Source organism: Heterodontus francisci, chromosome 4 (genome assembly GCF_036365525.1).
Source record: "Heterodontus francisci isolate sHetFra1 chromosome 4, sHetFra1.hap1, whole genome shotgun sequence".
NCBI lineage: Eukaryota > Metazoa > Chordata > Chondrichthyes > Heterodontiformes > Heterodontidae > Heterodontus > Heterodontus francisci.
Genome location: NC_090374.1, coordinates 76,542,151 through 76,562,507, shown reverse-complemented (window position 1 = coordinate 76,562,507; position 20,357 = coordinate 76,542,151). Strand labels below are relative to the sequence as shown.

Genomic DNA, 20,357 nt, shown 5'->3' with positions numbered 1-20,357 from the left:
AATTACAGGAAAGAAAACTTGCAAACTTCATGACAAAGGATCAATTCAAGCGAAAACCCAATTGGCATCAGCGACGGGCGATACAATAGGTGGAGTGCGGACCAAAGCTGGATCAGATCCAGGTTTCGGCCCCATGTCTTGCGGCTAATCTGAGCTGACATTGTAACTCGAGCTTCAGCTGCTTTACTAACTTGAACAGCGCCTGCTTCCATCGCATTTTACCTTTCGGGGATCTTTGGCTTTTCTTTTGTTGTGCTGCGACATCTTTCAGACTCAGGACTCGAGGACAGAAAGTTACTGCTTTCTCTCAGAGTCGAACCCAGACTAACTTCAACGAGAGGCGCTGGCTCTTTTCCGTCCTAACTTGTTGGAGCTTCCAGTTTAGGGCGTATCCTTTTTCAATCACTCCCAGTGAATTTTTTCAGTTCTGGAACACTCCCCGTAACAGGTTAAACAGATTCTGTGGCATTTTCCACATACACTCCAACCGCCCGCAGGACACACCACATTTCCTGCCCTTAACTTGATAGTCCGACAGACCCTGCACACACACCCAAATATATATATACAGCATATACACATAGCTTGTTTAACAATGCAGTTATGCTATTGCAGTTACCAAACATCATGGATAATATTGTTCTACAAGTCTGAAACCGTTTACAGGCCTGATGATAACTTTACCTCCCTTTCAGATTTTTTTTCTACCCTTTGTTTCCCCAAAGTGACAGAGATGAGAGTGGGAACTCATCCATGGAGATCATGGGCACGGAATATTCACCTATTGCTCCATGGAATTGTCTTTTGGTTCTGCACGAACACACTGCACACATAGCTTCACACTTCGGCTTACAGCTTTCCTTTCAGGAGGCAATGCACAAACCTGCCAACGTACCATTGGGGTGTCCCCACTTTCCAAATATTCCACATTTTTTCACAATCCAGTTGATGGCGCATACTAATAATGCATGAAAAATCGAGGGCCGAAGGGCCTGTACTGCGCTGTAATGTTCTAAAAAAAATCAGGTTTCAAATGGCATTCAGCAATACAGAACGGAGAAAATATCTTTTACGTTTCATTTTTCCAAATAAATGTATACAAACATTTGAGATGAGACAAAAGAAGAGATTTCCCCCAGTGCATATATATTGGCCCTGATATTTTTCAGAGGAACAGAAGACTGGTGTGGATGGTCTTGCTAGTGGCGAAATGTTACAGCTGTTCACTTTTTATAATGCTGGGATTTCCTGCAAATGGTATTACAGACCTCAGCAAGTTCAGCCCCTGGTCACATGATAGCAGCTGTGCTTCGGATGGCAATTTGCCATTTTTCAGCACAAACATGTAGCACCATGAAACAGAATATCCATGCACTTACATGCTTTCCAAACATCCCAAGTGTAATAGCTTGCACATACAGTGCACCGAAATATGTACCCACTTCCAAGGAATATATTAATATGAAAGAAAAATACTGCAGATATCAGAAATAGAAATAGAAAATGCTGGAAATACTTAGCAGGTCAAGCAGCATCTGTGGAGAGAGAAACAAAGTTCACATTTCAGGTCGATAACCTTTCATCAGAACTGGAAAAAAGTTAGAGATATAACAGGTTTTAGGCAAGTGCAAAGGCAGGGTAAGGGGGAAGAGAGGAGATGACAAAAGGGAAAGTCTGTGATTGGGTGAAAGGCAGGAGAGATTAGTAAACCCAACTAACTGATGATGCAAGGAGCCTACAGGGGGTAAGATGAGGCAGAAAAGGAAGCTTATGTCCAACACTGAGAACTCAATACTACAGAAAGCTGAGAGGAGTATAGAAAGTGGAGAGGTGAAATCAAAAAGGAAATTAGGAAAGCAAAACGAGGGCATGAAAGAATATTGGCAAGCAAAATCAAGGTGAACCCAAAGATGTTTTATCAATACATTACGATGAAAAGAATAACTAAGGAAAAAGTAGGGCCCATAAAAGATCAAAAAGTTAACCTATGTGTGGAGGTGGAAGATGTGGGTATGGTTCTTAATGAATACTCTGTAATTGTCTTCACAAAAGAGGGGGACAATGCAAACATTGTAATTAAGGAGGAGGAGTGTGAAGTATTGGATGCGATAAACATGGGGAGAGGAAGTATTATGGGACTAGCATCCTTGAAAATGGGTAAACCACCAGGGCCAGGTGAAATGTACCCCAGACAGTTAAAAGAAGCCAGGGAGGAAATAACAGAAGGCCTGACCATCATTTTCCAATCCTCATTTGATACAGGTGTGGTTCCAGAGGATTGGAGGTCTGTTAACGTTGTACCTCTGTTTAAAAACGTGAGCGAGGGATAGACTGAATAATTACAGGCCAGTCAGTCTAACCTTGGTGGTGGGCAAATTCTTGGAATCAATTCTGAGAGACAGGATAAACTGTCACTTAGAAAGGCACAGGTTAATCAAGGATAGTTAGCATGATTAGTTAAGGGAAGATCGTGCCTGACTAACTTGATTGAATTTTTTTGAGGCAGTAACAAGGAGTATTGATGAAGGTAGTGCAGCTGATGTTGTCTACATGGATTTTAGCAAGGCTTTTACAAGATCCCACATGGCAGACTGGTTAAAAAATAAAAGCCCATGGGATCCAAGGGAATGTAGCAAGCTGGATACAAAATTGGCTCAGTGGCAGAAAACAAAGTGTAATTGTTGCCGGGCGTTTTTATGACTCGAGGGCCATTTCCAGTGGGATTCCACAGGGCTCAGTACTGGGTCCCCTGCTTTTTGTGCTATATATTAATGATTTGGATGTAAATGTAGGAGCAATGATCAAGAAGTTTGCAGACGACACAAAAATTGGCCATGCAATCGATAGCGAGGAGGATAGCTCTAGGCTGCATGAAAATATCAATGGACTGGCCAGGTGGGCAGAAAAGTGGCAAATGAAATTCAACCCAGAGAAGTGTGAGGTGATGCATTTGGGGAGGTCAAACAAGGCAAAGGAATACACAATAAATGGGAGGATACTAAGAGGTGTAGAGGAAGTGAGGGACCTTGGAGTGCCTATTCACAGATCCCTGAAGGTAGCAGGACAGGTCGATAAACTGGTTAACAAGGCATATGGAATCCTTTCGTTCGTTAGCCAAGGCATAGAATATAAGAGTAGGGAGACTATGTTGGAACTATATAAAACATTTGTTAGGCCACAACTTGAGTACTGTGTGCAGTTCTGGTCACCTCATTACAGAAAGGATGTAATTGCACTAGAGAGGGTACAGAGAAATTTATGAGGATGTTGCCAGGACTGGAAAAATGCAGCTTTAAGGAAAGATTGGATAGGCTGGGATTGTTCTCCTTGGAACAGAGGAGGCTGTGGGGAGATTTGATTGAGATGTACAAAATTTTGAGAGGCCTGGATAGAGTGGACGAGAAGGGCCTATTTACCTTAGCAGAGCGGTCAGTGACTAGGGGGCATACATTTAATGTGGTTGGTAGAAGGATTAGAGGAGAGATGAAAAACATTTTCACCCAGAGGGTGTGGGGGTCTGGAACTCACTGCCTGAAAGGGTGGTAGAGGCAAAAAACCTCAACTCATTTAAAATGTGCCTGGATGTGCAACTGAAGTGCCGTAACCTGCATGCCAATATCATCACCCTCTATAAAAACAAAGGTGACCGCGGTGACTGCAACAACTACCGTGGAATCTCCCTGCTCAGCATAGTGGGGAAAGGCTTTGCTCGAGTCGCTCTAAACAGGCTCCAGAAGCTGGCCGAGCGCGTCTACCCTGAGGCACAGTGTGGCTTTCGTGCAGAGAGATCGACCGTTGACATGCTGTTCTCCCTTCGTCAGATACAGGAGAAATGCCGTGAACAACAGATGCCCCTCTACATTGCTTTCATTGATCTCACCAAAGCCTTTGACCTCATCAGCAGATGTGGTCTCTTCAGACTACTAGAAAAGATTGGGTGCCCACCAAAGCTACTAAGTATCATCACCTCATTCCATGACAATATGAAAGGCACAATTCAACATGGTGGCTCCTCATCAGAGCCCTTTCCTATCCTGAATGGCATGAAACAGGGCTATGTTCTCGCACCCACACTTTTTGGGATTTTCTTCTCCCTGCTGCTTTCACATGCGTTCAAGTCCTCTGAAGAAGGAATTTTCCTCCACACAAGATCAGGGGGCAGGTTGTTCAACCTTGCCCGTCTAAGAGCGAAGTCCAAAGTATGGAAAGTCCTCATCAGGGAACTCCTCTTTGCTGACGATGCTGCTTTAACATCTCACACTGAAGAGTGCCTGCAGAGTCTCATCGACAGGTTTGCGGCTGCCTGCAATGAATTTGGCCTAACCATCAGCCTCAAGAAAATAAACATCATGGGGCAGGATGTCAGAAATGCTCCATCCATCAATATTGGTGACTACGCTCTGGAAGTGGTTCAAGAGTTCACCTACCTAGGCTCAACTATCACCAGTAACCTGTCTCTAGATGCAGAAATCAACAAGCGCATGGGAAAGGCTTCCACTGCTATGTCCAGACTGGCCACGAGAGTGTGGGAAAATGGCGCACTGACACGGAACACAAAAGTCCGAGTTTATCAGGCCTGTGTCCTCAGTACCTTGCTCTATGGCAGCAAGGCCTGGACAACGTATGTCAGCCAAGAACGACGTCTCAATTCATTCCATCTTCGCTGCCTCCGGAGAATACTTGGCATCAGGTGGCAGGACCGTATCTCCAACACAGAAGTCTTCGAGGCGGCCAACATCCCCAGCTTATACACACTACTGAGTCAGCGGCGCTTGAGATGGCTTGGCCATGTGAGCCGCATGGAAGATGGCAGGATCCCCAAAGACACATTGTACAGCGAGCTCGCCACTGGTATCAGACCCACCGGCCGTCCATGTCTCCGCTTTAAAGACGTCTGGAAATGCGACATGAAATCCTGTGACATTGATCACAAGTCGTGGGAGTCAGTTGCCAGCGTTCGCCAGAGCTGGCGGGCAGCCATAAAGACAGGGCTAAAGTGTGGCGAGTCGAAGAGACTTAGTAGTTGGCAGGAAAAAAGACAGAGGCGCAAGGGGAGAGCCAACTGTGTAACTGCCCCGACAAACAAATTTCTCTGCAGCACCTGTGGAAGAGTCTGTCACTCTAGAATTGGCCTTTATAGCCACTCCAGGCGCTGCTTCACAAACCACTGACCACCTCCAGGCGCTTATCCATTGTCTCTCGAGATAAGGAGGTCAAAGAAGAATGGACCAAATGCTGGAAAGTGGGATTAGGATTGCTGGCTCATTTTTTTCGGTCGGCACAGTGAGCCAAATGGCCTCTTTATGTGCCATAAACATTCTATGATTCTATTCTAAGGTTAAGGGAGATGGCAATGGGACAATTAAGGGTACAAAAGATAGGTCTAGAGGATATGTAAATAGGAATAGCAGAATCATTACCACCAGCTGCTGTCTGAAAAAATAGGAGTAGTGGTTTTAATATGAAATTGTTGAACACAATGGGATAAAAATTGGATAGTACAGGGTTTTGGGCGCAGGGATCGTGATGCAAGATTACCCTGCATCCGGTCAAGGTGATGCACACTCAGCAGGAGGCCCATAGCTAGCACGAGTGAGAGCTAGCCTGTGCTTCCTAAAGGGGAGGTGCATTCTGGCTGCAGCAGCTATCACTATCAAAAAATGTTTCAGATAAGGAATAAGAGTACTAATGGAACAGCAGGTCAGAGAGAAGGCTCCCAGGTTCTCTGATGTGCTTGAGGCCTTAGTCCAGGAGGTGGAAAGGAGGACAGAGGTCTTGTTTCTGCAGGGGCCTGGAGGCCCTCAAAGCACACATTGTAAAGAGAATGGGATCAGGTAGCCACAGAGGTCAATTAAAGCGGTCTGGTCCTGAGGACCCGGGTGCAGTGCTGCAAAAAGTTCAATAAACTCACATGAGTGGTCAAGGTCAAATGCATTCTCTAACCTCACCACACCACAAACCTCACACACTGCTCAATGCACCATAGCCCCATCACTCACCTATCAGCAATCAGAATTTATGCCTAACATTAAAATGCTCCAGTTCACTCTCACACACTTACTAATGCTTCAATCCTCACACCTACATTTTGTAGCTTCCACATACTTCCAGGTTTTCAGCTATGACAGGCATATCACCCAAAAACCTTGCAACATCACCCAAAAACCTTGCAACACATTTATTGATACTTTTCTCTCTTTCTTGCAGGACAAGGTCACACATAACAAGACAATAAAAGCAAGATGTTAACTCTGTTTCTATTTCCACAGATGCTGCCAGACCTGCTGAGTATTTCCAGCACTTCCTGTTCTATCACACATAACAGGAGGCAGCAGCAGTAAACTAGCAGAGAACAACCAATTTATTGGAGTTCTTTGAAGAAGGAACATGTGCTGTGGATAAAGGGGATGTACTGTACTTAGCTTTCCAGAAGGCATTTGATAAAGTGCCACATCAAAGGTTATTGCGTAATTTTTTTTAGTCTTCCTTCGACTCAGGGGTGGTGCTAGAGGACTGGAGAATTGTAAATGTTACACCCTTGTTCAAAAAAGGGAGTAAAGATAAGCCCAGCAACTACCAGTCAGCCAGTCAGTTTAACTCCAGTGGTGGGAAAACTTCTAGAAAAAAATTAATTAGGGACAAAATTAATCATCACATGGACAAATGTGAGTTAGTTAAGGAAAGCCAGCATGGATTTCTTTAGGGAAAATCACGTTTAACTAACTTGCTGGAGTTTTTTGAGGAGGTAGCATTGAGGACAATGCTGTTGATGTGGTGTACATGAACTTTTAAAAGGCGTTTGATACAGTGCCACACAACAGACCTGTGAACCAACTTGTCGCTCTTGGAATAAAAGGGTCAGTGGCAACATGGATATGAAATTGGCTGAGACAGGAAACAAAGAGTAATAGTTAATGAATGTTTTTCGGGCTGGAGAAAGGTTTGTGGTGGAGTTCCCCAGGGATTCTTGCTTTTCCTGATCAATATTAATGACCTAGACCTGGGTCTACAGGGCATGATTTCAAAGTTTGCAGATGATATGAAACTTGGAAGCACAGTGAACTGCGAGCAGGCTAGTGTAGAACTTCAAAAGGAGATGGACAAGTTGGTGGAATGGGCAGACAGGTGGCAGATGAAATTCAATGCTGAGAAATGTGAAGTGATTCATTTTGGTAGGAAGAACATGGAGAGACAATATAGAATAAAGGGTACAATTCTAAAGGGGGTGCAGGAGCAGAGGGACCTGGGTGTATATGTGCATAAGTCATTGAAGGTGGCAGGACAGGTTGAGAGCACGGTTAATAATAAAGCATACAGTATCCTGGGCTTTATTAATAGGGGCATAGAGTACAAGAGCAAGAAAGTTATGTTGAAATTGTATAAGACGCTAGTTCGGCCTCAGCTGGAGTATTGCATCCAATTCTGGGCGCCGCACATGAGGAAAGACGTGGGGGCATTGGAGAGAATACACAAAATATTCACGAGAATGGTTCCAGGGATGAGGAATTTAAGTTATGAAGATAGATTGGAGAAGTTAGGACTGTTTTCCTTGGAGAAGAAAAGGTTGAGAGGTGATTTGATAGAGGTATTCAAAATCATGAGGGGTCTGGAAGAGTAGATAGAGAGAAACTGTTCCCACTCGTGAAAGGATTGAGAACGAGAGGGCACAGATTTAAAGTATTTGGTAAGAGAAGCAAAAGTGACATGAGGAAAAACTTTTTCATGTAGCGAGTGGTTAAGGTCTGGAATGCGCTGCCTGAGAACGTGGTGGAGGCAGGTTCAATTGAAGCATTCAAAAGGGAATCAGACAGTTATATGAAAAGGAAGAATGTGCAGGGTTACGGGGAGAATGGCGGGCAAATGGAACTGAGGGAATTGCTCTTTCAGAGAGCCAGTGCGGACACGATGGCCTCCATCTGCACTGTAACAATTCTGTGATCCTCCTGCTTCTAATTCGTGTTTCATATGTTTGTATGACAGGCACGCCTGTATCTTTTTAAAACATTCTTTCATGGGTTGTAGACATCACTAGCAGGGCCAGTATTTGTTGCCCATCCCTAATTGAGTTCAAGTTCAAGGGCAATGCTGCCAGACATGCTGCAGCCTCTGAGGTAACACTGCGTAGATACTCTAGTTGGTTCTAACATTTGTTTCTGCTGCTTTCCACTTTCATTCACAGCTTTTCTACTTCCCATAACAAGCTTTGTTTTTCTCCTGTCTGAATTCCCTCGCAGGTTCCCAACCCCCTGACAATTTAGTTTAAACCCTCCCCAACAGCAGTAGCAAATCTCCCCAAGAGAATATTAGGTACAGCCCTGTTAAGGTGTAACCCATCCATCTTGTACAGGTCCTAATGCCCCAGGAATCTAAAGCCCTCCCTCCTACACCATTTTTCCAGCCATGTGTTCATCTGCTCAGTCTTCCTATTTCTATATTCACGAGCACATGGGGGTACTGGGAGTAAGGATGAGACTGGGGAATTAATAACGGGAAACAAGGAAATGGCAGAGACTTTGAACAAATATTTTGTATCTGTCTTCACTGTTGAAGACCCAAAAATATCCGAGGAATAGTACAAAGTCAAGGAGCAAAAGGGAGGGAGGAACTTAAAACCATCACTCTCACCAGAGAAAAAGTATTAGGAAAACCAATGGGACTAAAGGCTGACAAATCTTCTGGATCTGATGGCCTACATTCTAGGGTCTTAAAATAAGTGGCTGCGGTGATAATGGATGCATTGGTTGTAATCTTCCAAAATTCCCTAGATTCTGGAAAGGTCTCCGCGGATTGGAAAACCGCAAAGGTAACCTCAAAAATTGTCGTCCTTGGCGATTTCAACACCAGAGTGGGCCGTGACTACCTGGCATGGAAGGGATTGCTCGGAAACCATAGAGTTGGAAACTGTAATGAAAACGAATGTTGACTCTTGGAACTCTGTGCAGAAAAGCAGCTGTCCATAACCAACAACTTCTTTCAACAAAAAGATCGCTTCAAAACCACATGGATACATCCCTGCTCTAAACACTGGCATCTGATAGATTACATCTTGGTGCACCAATGTGACCTAAAGGACGTCCTGCATATTAGAGTCATGCCCAGTGCTGACTATCAAACAGACCACCAGCTTGTTTGTTCAAAGCTGAACTTCCACTTCAAGCCTAAGGCCAAGAACAGGCCTAGAGACAACCCATCAAAGAAATTTCAAATCAGCAATCTGCAAACCTCATCTTGCGGAGATAGATATCAAGCAACCTTACAGACTAGACTGGAACATCCTGATCTCATTGCTGATTCCACTCCAGAAGAACTTTGGGAACACATCAAAGCTATGGTACTGGATACTTCCAACGAGGTCATCGGACCCAGCACCAAGAAGAATAGGGACTGGTTTGATGAAAATGACAAGTTCTGCTAAAAATAAAAAGGTCAGCTCATCAGGCTCACCTGGCTCAGCCGGCCAGCCAAGAGAAAAAGACAGCCGACCGTCAAGCCGATGGAATTCCACCTGAAGCCTTGAAGCAGGTGGCCCTGCCCTTTACACCAAGCTCCATGAGTTTTTTACGGCCTGCTGGGAACAGGGCAGAAGTCCACGGGATCTTCGTGATGCCGTTATCATGACCTTGTACAAAAACAAAGGAGAAAAATCAGACTGCTCCAACTACCATGGGATCATCCTCCTTTCTATTACTGGGAAAATCCTGGCTAGAATACTTCTGAACAGGTTTGTGCCTACCACTGAGAAAACCTCCCAGAGAGCCAGTGTGGTTTCAGAGCAAACAGAGACACCACAGACATGGTATTTGCACTCAGACAATTACAAGAAAAGTGTCGTGAGCAAAACAAAGGCCTGTTCGTCACTTTCATAGACCTCACCAAGGCATTCGACACTGTGAGCAGAGATGGACTTTGAAAAAACTTGGATGCCTACCCAGGTTCCTAGCCATGGTGAAGCAGTTCCATGAAAATGAGTACCGACAAGTCAAAACAAGCAAAACAACAACCTCTCAAGTCCCTTCCGTATCTCCAATGGCGTGAAGTAGGGATGTGTGTTGGCCCCGACCCTATTCACCATCTTTTTCAACATGATGCTGCAGCAGGCAACGGAAGAACTTAAGGAGGGAGTTTATGTACGCTTTCGGACTGAAGGAGGTGTTTTCAACCTCAGGCGTCTTCAGGCTCACACAAAGATACAAGAAAAACTCATCCGTGAACTTCTTTTCACTGATGACTGTGCTCTCCCGGCCCACGGTCAGTCAAACCTGCAACATAGAACAACACATTTTTCCGAGGCGACACAACTCTTCAGACCAAAAATCAGTTTAAAGAAAACTGAAGTCCTGCATCAGCCTGCACCCCAAGAAGAATACAGATCACCAAGCATTGTCATCGAGGGAACCGAGCTGAATGCCATCAAGCAATTTACTTATTTGGGGAGCATCATCTCTTTTAATGCCACCATAGACAAGGAAGTGGACAACAGGCTCTCAAAAGCAAACAGTACATTCAGCACACTCTACAAATGTGTGTGGTGCAACAACAGCCTCAGAGCACAGACCAAACTCAAAGTGTACAAAGCCATAGTCCTCACCACCCTTCTGTATGGCGCCAAGTCATGGGTCCTATACTGCCGTCATGTACGCCTTCTAGAGCGCTTCCATCAGCGCTGCCTCTGCAGCATCCTCAAAATCTGTTGGCAGGACCACATCCCAAACATTGAAGTCCTGCAAACAGCCAACATCACCGGCATCAAAGCCATCCTCCTGCAAAGTCAACTGCGTTGGGTGAATCATGTTGCCCAGATGGACGACAGTCGCCTGCCCAAGATCATGTTGTATGGAGAGCTGACCACGGGTAAAAGGAACAGAGGGGCCACATGCAAACATTTCAAGGACTCCCTGAAGAAGTCCCTCTCTGTGTGCCATATCAACCATCAGCAGTGGGAAGCGCAGGCCATAGATAGTGATGCCTGGTGATACTACATCAGGAGGGCTACAGACACCTTTGAGACTGAGCAAAGAACCAGCATGAAAGAGAAAAGGAGAGAAGGACAGATTCAATTACCCCCAGCAGTGACTACACCTTCACTTGTACCCACTGTGGGAGCATCTGCCGGTCACGGATAGGCCTGACTAGCCACCAGCGGGCCTGCAACCGATGACTACAACCTTCCTAAAATCTTCATCTGCGAAGAAATGCCAAGAAGAGAAAAATTTTCCAAAATTCCCTAGATTCTGGAAAGGTCCCAGCAGATTGGAAAATCACAAATGTAACACCTCTATTCAAGAAAGGAGAGAGACAGAAAGAAGGAAACTATAGACCAATTAGCCTAACATTTGTCATTGGGAAAACAGTGGCAGCCATTATTAAGGAGGTAGTAGCAGGACATTTAGAAAATCATAATACAATCAAGCAAAGTCAACATGGTTTTGTGAAAGGAAAACTGTGTTTGACAAATTTATTAGCGTTCTTTGAGAATGTAACAAGCAGCGTAGATTTTTTGTTATTCTTTCATGGGATGTGGGCTTCACTGGCAGAAAGGGGAACCGGTAGATGTGGTGTATTTGGATTTCCAAAAGGCATTCGATAAGGTGCCACATAAAAGGTAACTGCACAAGATAAAAGTGCATGGTGTCAGGGGTAATAGATTAGCATGGATAGTTAATTAACAGGAAACAGAAATAAATGGGGCACTTTCAGGTTGGCAAACTGTAACTAGTGGGGTGCCATGGGGATCAGTGCCGAAGCCTCAAGTATTTACAATCTATATTAATGACTTGGATGAAGGGACCAAATGTATTGTAGTTAAATTTGCTGACGATAAAAGATAGATGGGAAAGCATGTTATGAGGAGGATACAAAGAGGGGAATTTTATGCTCGCGACGGGAGTTTCAACGTTGGGGGAAACTGACACCGAGATCCCTGCTCCTCTTCTTCTACAGATGGCCCACTGAATTTAGTGTCAATCAAGCACTTAAGTGGACAGTGGCGGGCCTGCCATAGGATTTAGGACCCTGTCGCCAAAGACCCGGCTTTGCAGAGCTGCCGGCCAATCAGAGGCAACAACCAGACACTGAGGAGTGGTGCTGGAACCAGGCTGAAGGTAGGACAGGGCAGGAGGGATCTTGCGGGGTGAGAGATGCGGGAGTGGGGGGAGGGGGGTTTGGCAGCAAGGGCAGGGGAAAGCCTTCAATGGGCCCCCCACTTTCCTGATTCCAGGTCCCCTGTTCAGGCACTAAGTGCCTTTGAACGAGGGATCCACCACCCCATCCCCGGAGCCGGGAAGCAGCCCATATGGCGGAGGGCCACCCACTGCGTGGGTAATTGCATCTGTGGCAGGAAGAAGCGCTTAATTGGGGGCTAATTACTTAGTTAAGGGCCACAATTGGCGGCAGAGCGGGAAGGCTGTTCATAGGCCCTCCCGCCATGGACTAAACTTCGGTGGAAGCAAGATGGTGGTGGAGTCCCTCGCCCCAGTAGCGTCCCACCTGATTTTATGCTCTCCCCGCTTCCAAACCTGCTGCAGGGAGAGCATAAAATTCCACCCAAAGAGTCTGCAAATGGATATAGATAGGTTATAGTGAATGGGCAAAAATTTGACAGATGGAGTATAATGTGAGAAAATGTGAGGTTGTCCGCTTTGGCAGGAACAATAGAAAAGAAAAATATTATTTACATGGAGAGAGACTGCAGAATGCTGCAGTACAGAGGGATCTGGGTGTCCTCGTACATGAATCACAAACTGTTAGCCTGCAGGAACAGCGAGTAATTGCGATCTACAAGGGAGTAAAGGGTACTGGGGGAAGGCAGCAAAATAGAGTTCATGCCACATTCAGATCAGCCATGATCTTATTGAATGGCTGATCTGGTTCAAGGGGGCAAGTGGCCTATTCCTGCTCCTATTTTTTATGTTCTTATCTCTCCTCTGCACTCTGATGCAACTTGCAAACACCTTCCCCCATCCCTCCCAACTTGATCTCTTACCCCAGATTTCATGCCCATCCCCACTCACCATCTCTCCCTCCCTCCCTCCTCTCGGACCTCCAGCTGCAGCCTTCTATCACAGGCCTTCCCACCCAAACAGCCAGCCAACTTCACAAATTGGACAATTGCTTTGTGTCAAGTGGAGGAAAAAGCATTTAACTGAGGTCTTGACATAATGGGCTGCATTTTATAAGGCCGCTGCCGAAATCGGCGGCGGGGAGCCACCACGATCCTAAGCACGGTGGCTCATTTAAATAGCCGAGGTAGGCTGCCCCCCCCCCGACCCCCCCCACCCCACCTCTGCTCACTGGAGGGAGCAGGCTGTCCATTGCCGGCAATGGCATCAGCTGTTTGTGTGTAGGCGCTGACGCCATTTTTAAAGGACTTTGAGCCCTACTGGCAGATTTAAATATTTAAAGCTGAAGTGAAATAAACAATACATTTATTTTTCCCCTCTCCTACCGTCCAATAATAATGAAATTAATTACATGCCCTCTTCCCCCCCAAAACACTTACCTTGTCCACCTGACTTTCACCCCGCCAAAGTACATAAACTTTAACATGAAACCCTTCCCACCATCCCCTGCACCCATGATGTTACTTTCACCCCGTTGCCCCCCTCTTCCCACTGACAAACTTATCTCCTCCCCCCTCTTCACAAGTGTTCTGTCTCATTTCCCCGGATGAGGATCTGAAGGCATGGGAGTGCCAGCCAGTGGCAGGAAAATCGCACCAGCACCGAAGGTGGCGGCGTAAGTATGATTAATGCATTCATTTCCATTTATTTAAATTTGTAAAGGGGGTCCAGTCGCTGAGCCGGGGGGTGGGGGGTGGTGGCCGCCACAAGGCCTAGCCTCCGCCGGCAATATCGGGCTGGGCCCTGCCAGCGTTGGGGTGCGTGGCGGCCCTCTCCTGGAGGGATTTTCCAGCTCCCTCGCCATGAAACCCACATCGGGGTGGTCTATAAAATCCACCCCAATATCAGGATTTCACGGTCACTAAATGTCACCCTCACGTGCTCCCTGTCTGCCTGTAAATATTGTGGCCATGTTGGCACTTAACACCATTGTGGGAGCACCATCAGCACAAAGACATCAGTGGTTCAAGAAAGGAGATCGTCAGCCCCTCTTGACTACTTGAGATTTGGATAATTAAATGCCATCGTGCTAGAATTGAGCAAATCCTAATATTAAGAATAAAACTTACATTAGGGTGGGGTACAGTCCACCCCCCACCCCCCCCCACCATTTTACTTTGCCTGAAATCAGGCATGTGAAAGTGGCCCACTTCAGAGGAGAAGGGGACGAATTTAAAAGGCAAAGTTCAGTTCAGGGTCACATGTCTCAAACACTCCAGCAAAAGCTGGTGACAGCCAGGAGAATTCCAGCCACAGGAGAAACTCCAGTCCAACTCCTAAATAATGTCAGATTATACCTTTACCTCTACCTCTTTCTCTTCTTCCCACTCCAACATGCCTGCAAACACTTGATTGGATGGGGAAGCTGGGCTCTCAGAGCACTCATGAGGTGAGGTTTGAGGCATAGGGCAGTTTGGATGGCTCGGCATTGAGAGCATTTTATAGCTTCAATCAGTGCTTCCCCCGCGATACTCTCTGACCCTAGGCCACCTGCACAACTTCCAAGCTCATTCACACCCCAACCATCTTGTGATCCTCAAAAAGAAGAAAGAAAGAACTTACATTTGGAGACAAGATATGCTAAAGCCAGTTTTATTTTTGAGGTGTCAGCTGTGGCTCAGTGATAGCACTCTCGCCTCTGAATCAGAAGCTTGAGGGTTCACAGTCCAGAGACTTGAACACATAATCCAGGCTGACACTCCAGTGCAGTACTGAGGGAGTGCTGCACGGTCAGAGGTGTCACCCTTTGGATAAGACATTAAACTGAGGCCCTGTTTGCCTTCTCAGATGAATGTAAAAGATCCCACATCATTATTTTGAAGAAGAGCAGGGGAGTTCTCCCTAATATCCCAGTCAATATTTATCCCTCAATGTAGACTGGTTTCAATCCCACTTTGAAGAGCTGGAACCTGTCATAGCCGCTAAGCGCATTGCACTGCTGGACTACAAGAAAGCCCCCAGCGAGTTAACATCCGTAGCACTTAAAGCAGCCAGAAGCGCTGCACAAAGAACAGCCAGGCACTGCGCAAATGACTACTGGCAACACCTATGCAAATATTCAGCTGGCCTCTGACACCGGAAACATCAGAGGAATGTATGATGGCATTAAGAGAGCTTTTGGGCAAACCATCAAGAAGATCGCCCCCCTCAAATCTAAATCAGGGGACACAATCACTGACCAACGCAAGCAAATGGACCGCTGGGTGGAGCACTACCTAGAACTATACACCAGTGAAAATGTTGTCACTGAGACCGCCCTCAATGCAGCCCAGTCTCTGACAGTCATGGACGAGCTGGACGTACAGCCAACAAAATTGGAACTCAGTGATGCCATTGATTCTCTAGCCAGCGGAAAAGCCCCTGGAAAGGACGGCATTACCCCTGAAATAATCAAGAGTGCCAAGCCTGCTATACTTTCAGCACTCAATGAATTGCTTTGCCTGTGCTGGGACGAGGGAGCAGTACCACAGGACATGCGCGATGCCAATATCATCACTCTCTATCAGAACAAGGGTGACCATTGTGACTGCAACAACTACCGTGGGATCTCCCTGCTCATCATAGTGGGGAAAGTCTTCGCTCGAGTCGCTTTAAACAGGCTCCAGAAGCTGAGGGCTTTCGAGCAGAGAGATCCACCATTGACATGCTGTTCTCCCTTCACCAGCTACAGGAGAAATGCCGTGAACAACAGATGCCCCTCTATGTTGCTTTCATTGATCTCACCAAAGCTTTGACCTCATCAGCAGACGTGGTCTCTTCAGACTACTAGAAAAGATCGGATGTCCACCAAAGCTACTAAGTATCATCACCTCATTCCATGACAATATGAAAGGCACAATTCAGCATCGCGGCGCCTCATCAGACCCCTTTCCGATCCTGAGTGACGTGAAATAGCGCTGTGTTCTCGCACCTACACTGTTTGGGATCTTCTTCTCCCTGCTGCTCTCACATGCGTTCAAGTCTTCAGAAGAAGGAATTTTCCTCCACGCAAAATCTGGTGGCAGGTTGTTCAACCTTGCCCGTCTAAGAGCGAAGACCAAAGTACGGAAAGTCCTCATCAGGGAACTCCTCTTTGCTGATGATGCTGCTTTAACTTCTCACACTGAAGAGTGTCTGCAGAGACTCATCGACAGGATTGTGGCCGCCTGCAATGAATTTGGCCTAACCATCAGCCTCAAGAAAACGAACATCATGGGACAGGACATCAGAAATGCTCCATCCATCAATATTGGCCACAACGCTCTGCAAGTGGTTCAAGAATTCACCTACCAAGGCTCAACTATCACCAGTAACCTGTCTCTCGATGCAGAAATCAACAAGCGCATGGGAAAGGCTTCCACTGCTATGTCCAGACTGGCCAAGAGAGTGTGGGAAAATGGTGCACTGACACGGAACACAAAAGTACAAGTGTATCAAGCCTGTGTCCTCAGTACCTTGCTCTACGGCAGTGAGGTCTGGACAACGTATGTCAGCCAAGAGCGATGTCTCAATTCATTCCATCTTCGCTGCCTCCGGAGAATCCTTGGCATCAGGAGGCAGGACCATATCTCCAACACAGAAGTCCTCGAGGTGGCCAACATCCCCAGCATATACACCCTACTGAGCCAGCGGCGCTTGAGATGGGTTGGCCATGTGAGCCGCATGGAAGATGGCAGGATCCCCAAGGACACATTGTACAGCGAGCTCGCCGCCGGTATCAGACCCACCGGCTGTCCATGTCTCCGCTTTAAAGACGTCTGGAAATGCGACATGAAATCCTGTGACATTGATCACAAGTCGTGGGAGTCAGCTGCCAGTGATCGCCAGAGCTGGCGGGCAGTCATAAAGGCGGGGCTAAAGTGTGGCGAGTCAAAGAGACTTAGCAGTTGGCAGGAAAAAAAATAGAAGCGCAAGGGGAGAGCCAACTGTGTAACAGCCCTGACAACCAATTTTATCTGCAGCACCTGTGGAAGAGTCTGTCACTCTAGAATTGGCCTTTATAGCCACTCCAGGCGCTGCTTCACAAACCACTGACCACCTCCAGGCACTTACCCATTGTCTCTCGAGACAAGGAGGTCAAAGAAGATTTATCCCTCAACCAACATCACTATTATAGATCATAGATCAAACAAGTTGCTGTTTGTGGAATCTTGCCATGCCACCAGATTTCCCACACTCCCTCAGTAACTAGACTACAAAAGTACTTCGTTAGCTGTAAAGCAATTTGGGTTATCCCAAGGTTGCGAAAGATGGTATATAAATGAATGTATGTCTTTGTCCTTTTTTCTTTTTGTTGGAGCTCAACCCTTTAGCCTAAGCTAAAGCACTATGATCAGACATCTGAATTACACTCTGCCTGATTTTCAGATCCACTGAAGTCAATTGAATATAAAATTGGACAGGATATCAATCAGGATTTTGATTAGATGTGCCTTTTTTTAAACTAATCATTTCATGGGATGTGGGCGTCGCTGACAAGGCCAGCATTTGTTGCCCATCCCGAATTGCGTTTGAGAATGTGGTGGTGAGCTGCCTTCTTGAACCGCTGCAGTCTATCTGATGTAGGCACACCCACAGTTAGGGAAGGAGTTCCAGGATTCTGATCCAGCGGCAGTGAAGGAACGGCGATATAGTTCCAAGTCAGGATGGTGTGTGGCTTGGAGGGGAACTTGCAGGCGGTGGTGTTCTCACATATCTGTTGCTCTTGTCCTTCTCGGTGGAAGAGGTCGTGGGTTTGGAAGGTGCTGTTGAAGGAGGCGTGGTGAGTGGCTGCTCAGTATCTTGTATATGGTACACACTGCTGCCACTGCGCGTCGGTGGTGGAGAGAGTGAATGTTTAAAATGGTGGATGAGGTGCCGATCAAGCAGGCTGCTTTGTCCTGGAAGGTGTCAAGCTTCATGAGTGTTGATGGAGCTGCACTCACACAGGCAAGTGGAGAGTATTCCATCATACCCCTGACTTGTGCCTTGTAGATGGTGGATAGGCATTGGGGAGTCTGCAGGTGAGTTACTCGCTGCAATATTGCCAGCTTCTGACCTGCTTTTGTAGCCACAGTATTTATATGGCTACTCCAGTTCAATTTCTGGTCAATGGTAATCCCCAGGATGTTGATAGTGGGGGATTCTGCAATGGTAATGCTGTTGAATGTCACAGGGAGATGGCTAGATTCTCACTTTTGGAGATTGTCATTGCCTGCCACTTGTGTGACACGAATGTTACCTGCCACTCATCAGTCCAAGCCTGGATGTTTTCCAGGTCTTGCTGCATACGGACACGGACTGCTTCAGTATCTGAGGAGTCATAAATGGTACCGAACATTGTGCAATCATCAGCGAACATCCCCACTTCTCACCTTATTATTGAAGGAAGGTCATTGATGAAGCAGCTGAAGATGGTTGGGCATAGGACACTATCCTGAGGAACTGCTGCAGTGATGTCCTGGAGCTGAGATGATTGGCCTCAAACAACCACAACCATCTTCCTTTGTGCTTGGTATGACTCAAACCAGTGGAGAGATTTCCCCCTGAATCCCATTGACTTCAATTTGGTTAGGCTGCGCTTGCTGACAACACAACCACTAGGTGGCGCTGTACTAGCACATGCGCAAAAGCAGCCTCTTACACTGAAACGTCACTGTCTGTGACATTTCAGGCAGCTGCCAGGATTAAAGATGGCACTGCTCAATTTATCACAAAAAACAAATTCAACCTGAAAATCCCCTCAATGGCTGCCATCGCTAACTCCATCCTACCTGCAACAATCCCCTGCTCCCACCTGCCATTGTGCTTCTCTTTGCTGGTCTCTCCTGTGCCCGCCTTTTTGCCGCTGGCTTCCGGCTGCCTCCTTCAGCCACTGGCTCCGGCCTTGCCACTCCCCCCGCTCTCTGGTCGCTCGCTCCCCGCTTCCTCCCAATGCCTCAGCTGCTTGCTCCAGACCTCGCCACTGCTCTCCTCTCCTTGGCCAAATGGGTCCCATTCCTCGCTTCACAACCCCCCCCACCCCCGCTCCAGCCACTAGCTCCAGGCTGGGCCGCTTCCCTCCTTTCAGCCACTCACTTCTATGTTCGATTGTTCTCCAATTCGCCACCCGAAGAAACAAGGCAGGCTGTAAGGGGTGACAGGGCGACATTGGAACGAGTGACCGAGAGGAGGGAAGCAGTGCAGCCTAGAGCTGGCGGCTGGAGAGGGAGGACGTCATTGTGTGGTGACGTCAAGCGCGCGCATGCGCACATTCATACTGGCAGGCTGGCAAATGGTCACACACATTGAAGACATCTGTAATCGCTCTACGCATGCTCTGTGTTGTCAGGAGTCACTTTGATTTGGTTAAGGCTCCTTGATACCACACTTGGTTAAATGCTGCTTGATATCCAGGACAATCACTCTTACCTCACCTCTTGAGTTCTGCTCTTTTGTCCATGTTTGAACCAAGACTGTAATGGGGTCAGGAGCTGAGTGGTCATGGCAGAACCCAAACTGAGCATCACTGAGCAGATGGTTACTGTTTAAGTGCAGCTTTGATAGCACTGTCAATGACACCTTCCATCACTTTGCTTATGATCGAGAGTAGACTGATGGGTTGGTGATAGGTTGTGTTGGATTTGTCCTGCTTTTTGTGTACAGGGCATACCAGGCCAATTTTCCACATTGTCGGGTAGATGCCAGTGTTGTAGCTGTACTGGAACAGTTTGGCTAGGGGCACGGCTAGTTCTGGAGCAAAAGTCTTCAGTACTACAGCCAGAATGTTGTCAGGACCCATAGCTGTTGCCTTCAGCTGCTTCTTGATATCATGTGGAGTGAATTGAATCGGCTGAAGACTGGCATCTGTGATGCTGGGGACCTCGGGAGGAGGCTGAGATGGATCATCCACTTGGCACTTCTGGTTGAAGATAGTTGCAAATGCTTCAGCCTTTTTCTTTCGCACTGACATGCTGGGCACCTCCATCATTGAGGATAGGGATGTTTGTGAAGCCTCCTCCTGTTAGTTGTTTAATTGTCCACCACCGTTCATAACTGCAGAGCTTTGAACTGATCCATTGGTTGTGGGATTGCTTAGCTCTGTCTATTGTATGTTGCTTCCGCTGTTTGGCATGCAAGTAGTCCTGGGTTGTAGCTTCACCAGGTTGACACCTCATTTTTAGATATGCCTGGTGCTGCTCCTGGCATGCCCTCCTGCACTCATCATTGAACCAGGGTTCATCCCCCAGCTTGATGGTAATGGTAGAGTGGGGGATATGCCAGGCCATGAGGTTACAGATT

The 20,357-nt window shown here is 46.8% G+C and overlaps 1 protein-coding gene across 6 annotated transcripts in view; it reads right to left on the bottom strand.

Moving 5' to 3' along the window:
- cast (calpastatin) overlaps nt 1-445 on the bottom strand; it is a 236,224-nt gene extending 235,779 nt beyond the window's left edge. For 4 of the 6 annotated variants that reach the window (XM_068029732.1, XM_068029734.1, XM_068029733.1 and 1 more), the window contains exon 1: nt 223-444. In XM_068029732.1, coding sequence (XP_067885833.1) covers nt 223-264 — 42 coding nt within the window. In that variant the 5' untranslated portion in view covers nt 265-444. Of the gene's footprint in view, nt 1-222 lie in introns of all 6 variants that reach the window. The other 2 variants (XM_068029740.1, XM_068029737.1) reach the window with 2 other exon arrangements.
- Nucleotides 446-20,357: the final 19,912 nt, after the last annotated feature.